The sequence below is a fragment of the Colius striatus genome, chromosome 2, assembly GCF_028858725.1.
Source record: "Colius striatus isolate bColStr4 chromosome 2, bColStr4.1.hap1, whole genome shotgun sequence".
Classification (NCBI taxonomy): Eukaryota; Metazoa; Chordata; class Aves; order Coliiformes; family Coliidae; genus Colius; species Colius striatus.
In genome coordinates this window covers 89,088,704-89,101,042 of record NC_084760.1, presented here as the reverse complement: position 1 = coordinate 89,101,042, position 12,339 = coordinate 89,088,704, and the positions used below count along the sequence as shown (strand labels likewise).

General features: G+C 38.1%; 1 protein-coding gene across 3 annotated transcripts in view; it reads right to left on the bottom strand.

Annotated features, from left to right (window-relative positions):
- KCTD3 (potassium channel tetramerization domain containing 3) overlaps positions 1-12,339 on the bottom strand; it is a 28,238-nt gene that overhangs the window by 9,973 nt on the left and 5,926 nt on the right. Inside the window, exons 4-10 of one of the 3 annotated variants that reach the window (XM_061991425.1) lie at positions 11,640-11,713; positions 11,092-11,150; positions 10,822-10,902; positions 10,002-10,142; positions 8,643-8,733; positions 6,117-6,307; positions 1,194-1,309 (exon numbers count right to left, since the gene is read on the bottom strand). In XM_061991425.1, coding sequence (XP_061847409.1) covers positions 1,194-1,309; positions 6,117-6,307; positions 8,643-8,733; positions 10,002-10,142; positions 10,822-10,902; positions 11,092-11,150; positions 11,640-11,713 — 753 coding nt within the window. The remainder of the gene's footprint in view (positions 1-1,193; positions 1,310-6,116; positions 6,308-8,642; positions 8,734-10,001; positions 10,143-10,821; positions 10,903-11,091; positions 11,151-11,639; positions 11,714-12,339) is intronic. The other 2 variants (XM_061991426.1, XM_061991427.1) reach the window with 2 other exon arrangements.

Below are 12,339 nucleotides of genomic sequence, written 5' to 3'. Positions count from 1 at the left end.
GTTTTCTCCTTACTAACAAGACAGCATGAAGTCGAATCTGTCTGGATTTCATTGTTTTGTTTATCAGTTTTGTTTGGTTTTGGTTTTTGCTTGTTGGTTTAGTTTGGGTGTGTGTTTGCTGTTTTTTTAAACATCTCATTTTAAACATTCTCATCTTCTAAGAAAAAATATTAGAAAGCCAAAAAACTTTGACATCCTGGCATATGAACCCCTCTTAAAGATTTTCTACTCTTCAGTAAGAAGTGTTTTCACCAAAGAAATAGTCAAACGAGGAATTATTCATGTGATCAGAAAGATTTCTGTGGTTCCCCCTGTAAACAAAAATGAATGGGATATCTGGTTTTATTCCCTTTAGAAAATATTGTCAAATGCTTCCTGCAGAGCATTAAGTTGTCTCTTAACAGAAGATTTTGCAAGGCGCCAATAGAGCTCTAAATAATGTGTTAATTCAAGGCCGTAGTAACACTTCTGTGTCTGGAAGCAGTGCTCTCCCATGCTTATTGTCTGTGTTATTTGTAAGCTGTACTATCACTTAAGCGCTGAATCAGAACTTGGCAAACTGCAGCAGCCTCAGGTCAATTCTGCTGCTTGAGATTTTCAAGGCAGTTTGGGGATTTTCACTGCATCTAGGTTTTGTGCTACAAAGACGTGTACCTGGTGGTGTTACAAGCTTTGTTATTCCCATGAATACTTGACTGTTTTCTCAAATACATACAGACTCCAAGGATCTCTCTATTTAAATATGCATTCTGACAACAGGAATAAAGTTAGTGCAGCCAGACAGACATCTTTAAAGCACCACATATACTTCTGCTGAAGAAGAGTCTTCCACTGTAAAACAACACATTCCCTGCTATTGTTTTTATTTCCTATGATCCTAGTGAATATGTACAAAGTTAAGAATCCTCAATTATTTAAATTTATACACATTTGACATTTATTTCCCCAAATCTCACCACGTCCCTTTATTTGAGAGTCTAAAATGCAAGCTTGGTAGTACCACCACACATTCAACATTCTGCTCACAGGCGCAATACTCAGATACCAAAGTAGCAAACTCCCTAATACATGCCAAGGCTGAAAACCCTATAATAAGCATTTCACACATCCTTTTTAGATTATTTTCCTTTTTTTTACTAGAAAGACATGTCAGCTTTTTTTAAAAGGGATGCAGAAAATGGAATTGAACACACCTGCCAGTGCTGAGTCACAGCGTTCCACACTCCCACTTTCCCTGTATGGCTCGTAGCTACCAACTGGTTGCCAATGAAGAAGAGAGCATCTACAGGGACTCCAAGACTGAACACTCCTACAAAACAATGAAGATTCTATGAAGCTCATCTCAAATAAAGAGAAAAAACCAGTAACAATGGAATCTCTCCACTGCTATCATATGTCATATTTATTACAGTAGTAACTAAAGAACAGCCACAACTGGGTTTGCAGTGTGCTGAGGTACCATTCAAGCAGTTAAGTGGATTCCTTTAAATTAAATGGCAGCGTGCTGTCATCTCTGTTGATACAATCGTTAATTGGGAAGGAGAGAAACAGTGAGAGAAGGAAGAAAAGAGCATGAGAAACATGCATTCCCTATTTTTCTACAGCCATTAAGTTCTCAAATAGCATTATAAACCCTAAGACATTAAAAAAATAAACAAAAATCCTATTAGAGCAAGAAGGAACTTTTTTTGTTGTTTTGTGGGGTTTTTTTTTCTTTTTTATGTGTGACTATTAAGTGTCATTTAAGAAGCAGTAATTTTATGGGTTTTGCTAGACAAGTCTATGCCATACTAGTTTGCAATTACCTTTTCAAAGTCCAATCGAATAGACATAGTCTGAAAACATTTTAGAAACTAAATACACCTACAAGGCTTTGACCTTATTCTTGGGAAAAGATTGAACAATCTCACTGTGATACTACTTGAATTCATTCAAATGTCTCTTTTAGCAGTAACACTTGAACCCAGAAAAATAAGCAGCCTGCAAAAGCTTGCTTCTTTCTCCCTTTCTCCAGATATTTTAAGTTTGGTTACAGTCCATGAGCTGCGAGTATAGGCTAATGAAAATTGAAACAATATAGCAAACAAGTTTCACCAATCATCACATACTATTCAAAATCTGGAAGATAAGGACTTACCGGCAAATGCCGGCCTTCCAATTAAAGCAAATGTGGCACCAAGAACATTTAATTCAGTAAGAATCAAAACACTGCTGAACATAAAAGGCATTGATGACTCTGGTTATGGTAGACATTAATACCTGAGCTTTTCCACAAAACCTGTCCTCTCTTTAGAGCTTCCTAGTCTTATGATAGATCCAATATGAATATTTTTAATTGAACTGCAAACTCGGATAGCATACTACAGTTTGCATAATTTATCATACTATGTATTTAAAAGTTACAGCAAACTAAGACAGTCTGAGATCATTTCCAGGTTTGTCAGCTATGAAGTCCAGCTGTAACTGGTCTTGTAACTCAGTTATAAGTAACTCAGTTTAAAAGTAATTCCAGGCTAAGTTTTAATGCCTGTAAAGTACAAAAGTCATTACTACTGGGGATACTTTACACTCACAAGTTTCTCATTCCATACTGCTCGCTCTACATATTTGTATTACTCTTCACTAATATAGTTCAACTGCAGCAGACAGATGTCTTCAAAACAAGAGTACTCAATAGCTGGAAAATTTCCCAACATCATTTTGGACAAATTCAAATGAACAGAGAGTCATCCTCAACCAAGAAGCAGTCCTCTGTTACATCCCAAGAAAGAATCTCGGGAAGCTCAATAGATAATGTTTTAATTAGAGTGCTAAACAGTTTTCCAGGGGCCAGGACAATCATTCGATGCAGATAAGATTCATCAGTACAGGGCACATGAAAAAGGCAATAATAAAAAATCCAGAGAAACAACTAGAATTGATTACTCCAGAAAAAGATGAAGTTCAAGGAAATCAAGGAAGACAGTTTGAATGGTCTGGAGGAATTTGAAGTGTCAGTCCTGCTTAGGCTCAACAATCTTGAGATGCATCCACAGGGGAGACAATGCTATATGTAATGACAGGCTCTTGTCTTAAGGGTCCCTCTCAGTAAAATACTGCTTACAGCAGCAATCCAGCAGCAGTGTCTTATGTAAGTAATACTGAAAGGAAAGAGAGTGCTCTGGGACAGCTCTGTCACAAAGATGCCAGCCCACACAATTATCTGAGGATGGTGTTGCCAGGCTCCAACAACTGTTTGGAACAAGCAGTTTCTTTCAGAAGATGATAGCAACCTACTACGTCTCTAACACAAAGCAGGACTCCAAGCATTTGCTACTACAAAGAAACAAAACATCTATATTCAAGTTATTACTACTGAACACAAGGGTATTTTAGATTTTTCAAACCAAGCTGCGTGACCTGTCATCCAACAGAGGAATCACACATTTTGTTCAGTTGTCAGATGGACTAAAGATTCAATCTCTGCTGCCCCCAGCCCCAAGTGGCATTTCCTTTGTCTCACAAAGTCACTTCAATGCAGTACAGCCTGTTTAGCTAAAACGTTTCCTTCAGTTTCGTCACCATGTTCAGTTGTAGTCCAAGTTATCAGAACCTTACAACATCGACATATTTTAGAACTTTTATTACAGCTTTTGCCTCTCTTTGCACTTGATTTCCAAAAATCCAAGATGTTGCCTCACATACCTTACTGCAGATTCCAAGGTAACACAAGCAGCTAAGCCAAACGAGAAAAATGCAGGAGGAATGTAATAGCATAGTGCTTAAAGCAACACTTGTTACAGGAGCATAGCTGTCATAATAACTCTTTCCTGTTTTTAAGATCTGGTCAAAAGGAGCATAACAACAGAAAATGCTTCTCAAGTACAATATTTACTCCCTATTTAATAGAAACGTACTTCACATTCTACTGCTAGACATGTATTTCAGTTTTTTTTAAAAAAATACAATGGAGCCTCCTTTTCTGTTTTGCTGACCATGATTGCATTATAAGAACTTCTACTGAGGGCATAACTGGCTGTCTAGATGAGAGGAAAGCAGCTGATATTACCTATCTTAACTTCAGCAAGACTTTTGACACTGTCTCCCATAACATCGTCATTGGAAAGCTCATGCAGTGTGGCTTGGATGAGTGGACAGTGAGGTGGATCGAGAGCTGGCTGAATGACAGAGTCCAGAGGGTGGTGATCAATGGCACAGAATCGAGTTGGAGGCCTGTGGCCAGTGGAGTTCCACAGGGATCGGTTCTGGGACCAGTCTTGTTCAATACCATCACCAACAACCTGGTTGAGGGGACAGAGTGTACCCTCAGCAAGTTCACTGATGACACCAAACTGAGAGAACTGGCTGATTCCCCAGAAGGCTGTGCTGCCATTCAGCGGGATCTCAATTGGCTTGAGAGTTGGGCAGAGAGGAACCTCATGAGGTTCAACAAAGACAAGTGCAGAGTCCTGCACCTGGGGAGGAACAACTCCATGTACCAGTACTGGCTGGGAGTTGATCTGCTGGACAGCATTTCTGTAGAGAGAGACCTGGGAGTCCTGGTTGACAATAAACTGAACATGAGCCAGCAATGTGCCCTCGTGGCCAAGAAGGCCAATGGCATCCTGAAATGCATCAGTAAGTGTGGCCAGCAGGTCAAGGGAGTTTCTGCTTCTCCTCTACTCTGCCCTGCTGAGGCCTCATCTGGAGTCCTGTGTCCAGTTCTGGGCTCCTCAGCTCAAGAGAGACAGAGAACTTCTGGAGAGAGGCCAGTGCAGGGCCACCAAGATGATCAGGGGACTGGAAAATCTTTCATACAAGGAAAAGCTGCGGGAACTGGGGCTGTTTAGTCTGGGTAAGAGGAGATTGCAGGAGAATCTCATTAATATTTACAAACATCTAAATGGTGGATGTCAGGAGGTTGGGGCATCCCTTTTTTCTGTTGTATCCAATGAGAGTAATGGAAAGAAGCTGGAACACAAAAAGTTCAATTTAAACATAAGGAATACCTATTTTACTGTGAGGGTGATAGAGCACTGAAACAGGCTGCCCAGGGGGGTTGTAGAGTCTCCTTCTCTGGAGATTTTCAAGAGCCACCTGAGTAAGTTCCTGTGTAACCTTATCTAGGCAGACCTGCTTTAGCAGGGGAGTTGGATTAGATGATCTCTAAAGGTCCCTTCCAATCCCTACCATTCAGTCATTCTGTGAACTCTAAGCATCACAAGTAGATGCAACTGTATACTGCTCTTTATGTCATGCAAGACCTTTGCCTTCCCCCATCTTTGAATTTGACTTGGTGCTTATACTCATTTAGCTTCAAAAAAAGCAAGACATTAACATAGCTAGATACTGCTTGAGCATCTTTCAAGTAAGTTGTTCCTTTAAAGACATGTGGATCAAAACTTGAATTCGTTCATTTTGACTTTAATTAATGACCACGTTAATTCTCATGATTTCAAGCATGAAAATACATCTAATAGCAAACTAATTCAGCATTACGTTTCAGAGAGAAGTGTTCATATAAGGATATTGTTGTCATGCTTTTTTAGCAGTACCCACCCATATTACTGATGTAATAGTGACAATTCAAACACCAGGGATTAGGCTAGAGAATGTTTCTAGTAGTCTTTCCTCCTAGACTTGCCCTATATTTTAACAATAGTGAGTCAGACAAGCCATCAGATCAGTACCAAGGAACATCTACTTCTGAAAATGTCTTCTTGCTGTTTTTAAAGCCTCCCTCATTAGACATGTTTCAGTGCTAAGGTTTACACACAGTAATTCCTGTATGCTTAGGGCAGTAGAATGTGCTTTTCCCCTACCTAGACACTGAAGCTCTAAGGTGAAAATTTCTTCACCTTCTATATTTCACTTATTAAATACATTTCTCAGAGAACTAAAACCTTTTTGACTACTTTTTTATGATTCATCTTTTTGGTTTTGAGAAAGGATTCCTCTACCATGACACAGAAGTAAGTTAAATATGCACCAGTACACTGCTTACTCTAGCTTGTTCGGCTGTTTTGTGAAACTGATTACCAAACACTACTGATCATACACATCAAAATAACGTCAAGGATTTCTTTCTGGTTACATACACAAAAAAGAAAAGAAATAAATCAAGCAATTACAGTTACCGATTTCACTGCCACTACCACCATCCTGAATGCTCCACAAGATTATGCTACTCTCTGAGGCAACAGCAACCATCTTATCCTTGTCTCCATGAGGTCCTCCAACCACCTTAGCATTGAGAGCCACTCGCTCAATTGTCCAGTCCAGATAGGGACTCGTGAACACCTGCTGCCACCCAGATGATTCTTTAATTCTGGAAGGACAGAGGAGAGAACACAGAGCAGATATTAGAGATTCAGGAACAGACATCTCAGCCTAAGACTGAGTCAATGTGGATGTTCCAGCCAAAACCTTTTGCAAGCCAAATACTAGAGAATGAGTTTCAGCATAGGACTTTAGAAGAAATCACTATTAATTTCCAGAGACGAGGTGTCTTACACCAAATCACGCTCCAGCATAAAGCTGTGCTATCCTGTCACATTTTCTGTTTAATGGATGCTGTAAACAGTCTGTACTGAACTGACTATGAGCTTTATTTCTAGAGAATCATTTGCCTGTGCAATTTTAAAAAGTTACATGATGCCAGAAAAACACAATTTATCTGATTTCATTTTAGGCAATAATGTAGATATTTTGCAATTGAGCTAAAGCTCAGTAAGTCCAAGCACTTAAATGATATAAATGTTAACATGGAAAGTAGAAACATATCTATAGTATTTTTTGCCACTGTTGCCATTCTTTCACTTCAGTATTGAATCCTGTCTGGAGATGAAACATCACACATCACTGTGCTCTACCCATACAGTGTGCAGAAACAATTGTAGTAAAGTGATTTAAGATCAGGACTGTAATACCCATAGGATTTAAATGCAACTTAGACATTCTCATAAGTTTTATTATAAAGTTTTGAAGGCTTCTGACATACTTCAAAGGAAAAAAAAAATCTCTTTAGGATGCACTGTTATTTGCTTAAACATCTGTTACAAGCAGCATACAATTAAGTCACAAAAATAAACATCTGAACGGATTTCATTTCTTATTGCATGGAATTCACTGTCCAGTTGACTAAAAATTACCACTTCCTTTGAGAAGTAATTCTGGCTCCAATTTAGATGTTGCCCTCACATTAAAATAATCCTGACAAGGATCTTAAGCACACCACTTGACTGCAGCATAGCAGTATAAGCAAGCTACATTACAATTTATGGATAGAGGGAAATAGTTTTAAGTGCATGCTGTCTCCTCAAATACTAAATAATTGAAATAGTCTGGACAAATTCACTTGTCAAGTGAGAAAAACCAGACAGGTGTAAGATGCAGCAGAGATGGGAAAAAATCTGTTACCAAAGCAGTGTAAAAGCAGAACAGAAGAGGGAAAATTCCACCATTGCATTCCTAGAGATCCTGCAAGTTCCAGAAGAAAGAACATTCAAATCAAGACAAGACTGCTGCCTTGAGTCATAACGAAGAAAAGCAGCATTTTAAATTGGCATATTGACCTGTGCCCACTTTCAGAAACTGTTCAAGAATGACATGCTTCATCAAAAGCATCACTAGTGACTTAAGTTCAATGGCAACAAGTCTCATGAAAAAGATTACCAAGAAGGAAGGAGGCAGAATCTGTCACTCAAGTGAACCCAAGGAAAACTGAGATGAAATCCTAAGAAGAGGGCAGTTAGCACAAAAACAACTGCAAATCATTGCCTCTTTCTCTAGTCAGATATTAAGCATAACTGAAAACAAGAGCATTAAGTACCATGTTTAGTACAAATTAAAGCAAAACAAATAGCAGTGGTGAATACAAGAGTCAAGTTAGATGTGATTTAAGTTCCAAGGTTTAAGCAAATAAATTAGTAATCTACATAGTGAAAAAGGCAGCAAACTATGGCTTCAGCTTATCAGCAAAGAAAGAAGGTACTCACATTACACTCTATTTTCCCTTCTGTTTCAGAACCACACTATGACAGCAGTGTTTGCTTTTGGCAACAGCTCATCAAAACATTACTTTTCATTGAAAAGTCAGACCCTATTTAAATCAAGACTACCAGAAGTGAACTAAAACCAGCTCTGTGAGGTGTTTCATATCCTCACCTGATCTTTAAAAATAGTCAGTTTGTTTACAAGATATTTAAAGACACTTTTCAGCCATTCAGGTGAAGAAGCAAGTAATTAACAGTTATGCTACACCAAAGAAAACTGAAGACAAGGCACATATGTAGCAAAAAATCTACTGTTTGAGTTCTTTAATAGCCTAACTTCACAGTTTGAATCCATTTAGCACAAAGAAATGATAAAGTGAATCTTTCCTTTAAAAGTTGCTTTAAAATCTGCTTTTGAAATAGTTAAATTGTAGTCCATTACTTTTGCAATGGCATCAAGAACGGATATCTATGCAGTGAAATTTGAATTCCTATCAAGCAGTTTATTTGCCCAAGCAGAAGTGGCAATTCATCTTTATGGAAGCAGAGTGAATGTGTGTGAACTACTGTCAATTCAGAGTAAAGCAAACTTTTTGCTTTGCTTGTAATAAATTATTGAGGTAGAGTTTTATAGTTTGTCTGTAACCAGACAAGCAATTATATTCATACCTGTAGCAAACAGCAAAATGGGCATAAGCAGCTACTATCCAGTTGTGGTGGCCAGCTACTATTAGGACTTTCCGTGGGTCCACAGGAAATCCTAAAACCAACAACAAATCTAATATCAGTCAAGTGATGAGTACTAGAAGATGAGCACAGACATCTAGAACAGGCTACAGCTCTCACTAGGACATACAATAGGAACTTTGATAATGAGGTTTCTCAATAAACACCTTCAGCTAGATTCTACTCAGCGGTATTAGTCCTCACCATCCTTACAACTATTAAATTTTATCTCAATCACTACAATTCAAAGTGTTCACAAGGAGAAAGAGGCAAGAACATGACTCAGTTTTAAAGGTTGCCAATATAGGCAAAAATTTGAGGATCGTTATCAAATAAGAAACAATGCTTTCTTTTGTAAAAGTCCTTTCCAAATAGTTGGTGCAACCCTGCGTTATTGTTCCAGACTGTTATACTACAATTTCTAGTATTTTAGAATACCTGTAGCTCTTCCATTTATTATCTAGTGAGAGCATGTCCATTCTGATCTGTAACTTTATTAGGTTTGACAGAAGTGTCGGATGGCACTGGAAAGCGGTGACTATGGTACTTCCCAGAGTTAGCTCTCAGCCTTGATATGCTAAAGAACTAATGGCTAAAAACTGTATATCTTCTATCTCATTTTCCCCAACACTGTCCTCTTCCAAACCTGCAGCAACTCACAAAGAATAATCAGCAATTCATATCCAAGGCTTATTTTTTTATTACCTATATACAGATTCACCTTTTAACATACTCTACATCTTCCTAACACTGCTACAATTTACACAATTACAGCAGGAATATGACACTTCTAACAGCATGGCATCACTTGCAAAGTCAAAAGCTGGAAAAGGACAGAATTCAAGCCTATTTTATTTGAAGTTTTAATATATTTTATATGGAAAGTACTCTACATAGTCAAACAGCTGAAGACTACCTTTACTCTCAAAGCTCAATTCTTGCAAGGCAATAGAAGCACCAGGAGCACAAGAGGTACAACACGAAGAACAAGGTCCTGAACACAGACCAAAGAGAGACTTGTCTGTCTAGTTTTTACCGTGGCTTCACTACAGCGTAAGGCATTTGTCTAAGGGGCCATAGTAAGACTACATGAAGAACTTTGATTTGCCTTTCAGCCTTGTGTCTTGATTGTGCAGCAGTGAACTTTAATTACAGTATAGAGAGTAGTATTTAATGTTCAGCACTTTAAGATCAGGCAAACATAGAATAATGGACTGAAACTAGAAATAGTCACTCTGTTTTTATTTCCCAGTGACAATCACCTTTGCAACTTGTATCAGTTTTAAAACTGACATTCCTCACCTAGCCTGACTGTACCTTCTCCAGTACCAGAAAGTGTAGGTTGGACACCACCTCCATGAATTTCACTCTCAGAGCAGTTTTGACCAGTTCTAGCATCAGCCGGTGGCCCAGCACTATTATTTATTTTGCGGTTGGGAATGCCTATAAAAGAAGACAGATGTTTTGTCCCACTCCATAAGCTTTAGCAATGCAACAGATACTCATTCATTTTCAAAATACAGGATTAATACTTGTGCATTTTGATCTAAAGTCTAACTCATCTGCTGTGAGAATTGGGCAATATCGTAACACTGAAACAGAAAATGTTTTTGCTCTCTACATTGACATTCACAATTTAAGGAATTATCTTCAGAACACTAGACAACAATTAGCTAGATATCCCCTAGACATCAGATTAACACATGAACTGTGTTCACTTCTACAGGGAAGTAAAAATCTAACAAGTACTCGTATAGTTAAGGAAAGTTCCTTTGTGCTGATTTGTCATCTAGACATTGTACTACCTAAACTACCTGCAGAAAGAAGAAAGCACTCCTTGGTGATAGCATTTAAATGAAATGTACCTGAAGAACCTTTATTCTAGTCTACAACCAAACATGCCACCCTTTTCCACCAGGTACTCTAAATATGTCATTTCATACAGCCTACAGATATAAATCTTGGTTTTGACTCAGAACAATGTTCAATTCAAACACTCACCTTAACCTTTCCATAGGAAAGCCTTCCTCGAAGACAGTTTGACTGCTACAATAAGTACCTTGGCCAACAGCCCCCACAAACTAAATCAGTAAGCAATACCAGACCATGAAAACAAAAATACCTGGAGGAGGCAGGTAGCCATGAAAAAGGACACTGCCACAAGATGAGCGTTCCAGTTCCTCACATAGTAGCAATCTTCTCACTGAGGAGTAAAAAAATAAAGGTATGACTATAGCCCTCACTTCCCACAAAAACATTACAGTATTTCAAATAATCTGCTGTATCAGTAAGCTTGAAAACCTTCAGGATCACAACTGCCCAGGACTTGTAAATGGGTTATCACTACAGTAATAAAGTGAGATGACTTCGTGACTGAAAAAACAGAAATTACCTAATGGAGTGATTCCATAGAATTCAGCTTCATGCCTGAGAACATTGATACTCACTCCCCTAGAGAAAGAAAAAATAAAACAAAATTTAAAAAAACCCACCAGCAACAACAAAAAACCCCACAAGAACAGAGCAAGTTGATACCTTGAATATAAACACCTGCATATAACCAGATACTCCACCATGTGAACACCAAGCTACCTGTTTACAGAATTACAACCAAACACATTTAACATGTTCATGTTCAAAGCTTCACAGTAATCTTAATTATCTTTCATTAAAATAAGGATACAGAAACAATAAAGAAATACATTGCCAGAAGTGGTTTAAATTACAAGAACCAACTAGCAAAATATAATGCTGCCTCCACCATGTCCTATATACACTCGAGACACAGCCCCAAATCTATCAGGCAGGAAAAAAAAAAAAAAAAAAAAATCACATACTAGGTATCCAATTAGACATAAAACTGAACAATCATCATTTGAAAAAGTCTTCTAATGCATCTGATCACACTAATTGTCACTAGAAATAACTTGAACTTCTTACCGTAAGTCTAACTCCTTTGTGCGAAGAAAATTTAAAATGGGTGCAAATGCTGCTGGATCTCGGTCAATAAATATCTGCAAGGAAAAATTGCTGTCCTGTAATATGACTATGAAGCAATCAACTAAAATGCTTTTTTATGGAAAAAGAGAACTGAAGATGATGTACTCAGAAGATAAACATAACCAAAGTTTTGCACCTCTCCTTTGCTCTCTTTATTCTATTATCCACTAATTCAGCATTCTCAAGAGGAGAGGAGGCTGAGGGGAGACATGATCACTCTCTACAACTCCCAGAATTACACCTCTGTCCCTAAAGGGGAGTTGTAGTGAGGTGGGGGTTGGTCTCTACAAGTAACAGATAACAGAACACAAGGAAATAGATTTAAGTTCAGCAAGGCGAGGTTTAGATTTGACATTAGGAAGAACTTCTTCACTGAGAGGGTTGTTAAGCATTAGAATGGGCTGCCCAGGGAGCTGGTGGAGTCACCATCCCTAGAGATATTCAAAAGATGTGTAGATGAAGTACTGAGAGATATAGTTTAGTTTAGTGATGGGCTTGGCAGTGTAAGGTGTGAGTGGTTGAACTCTATGATCTTAAAGGTCTTTTTAATGATTCTATGATATATACAAATACTACTGCAAATAGATGAACTTAATAAATGTGTTCTTTAAATTCTAGAGTCTCCACAAAGATCAATGGG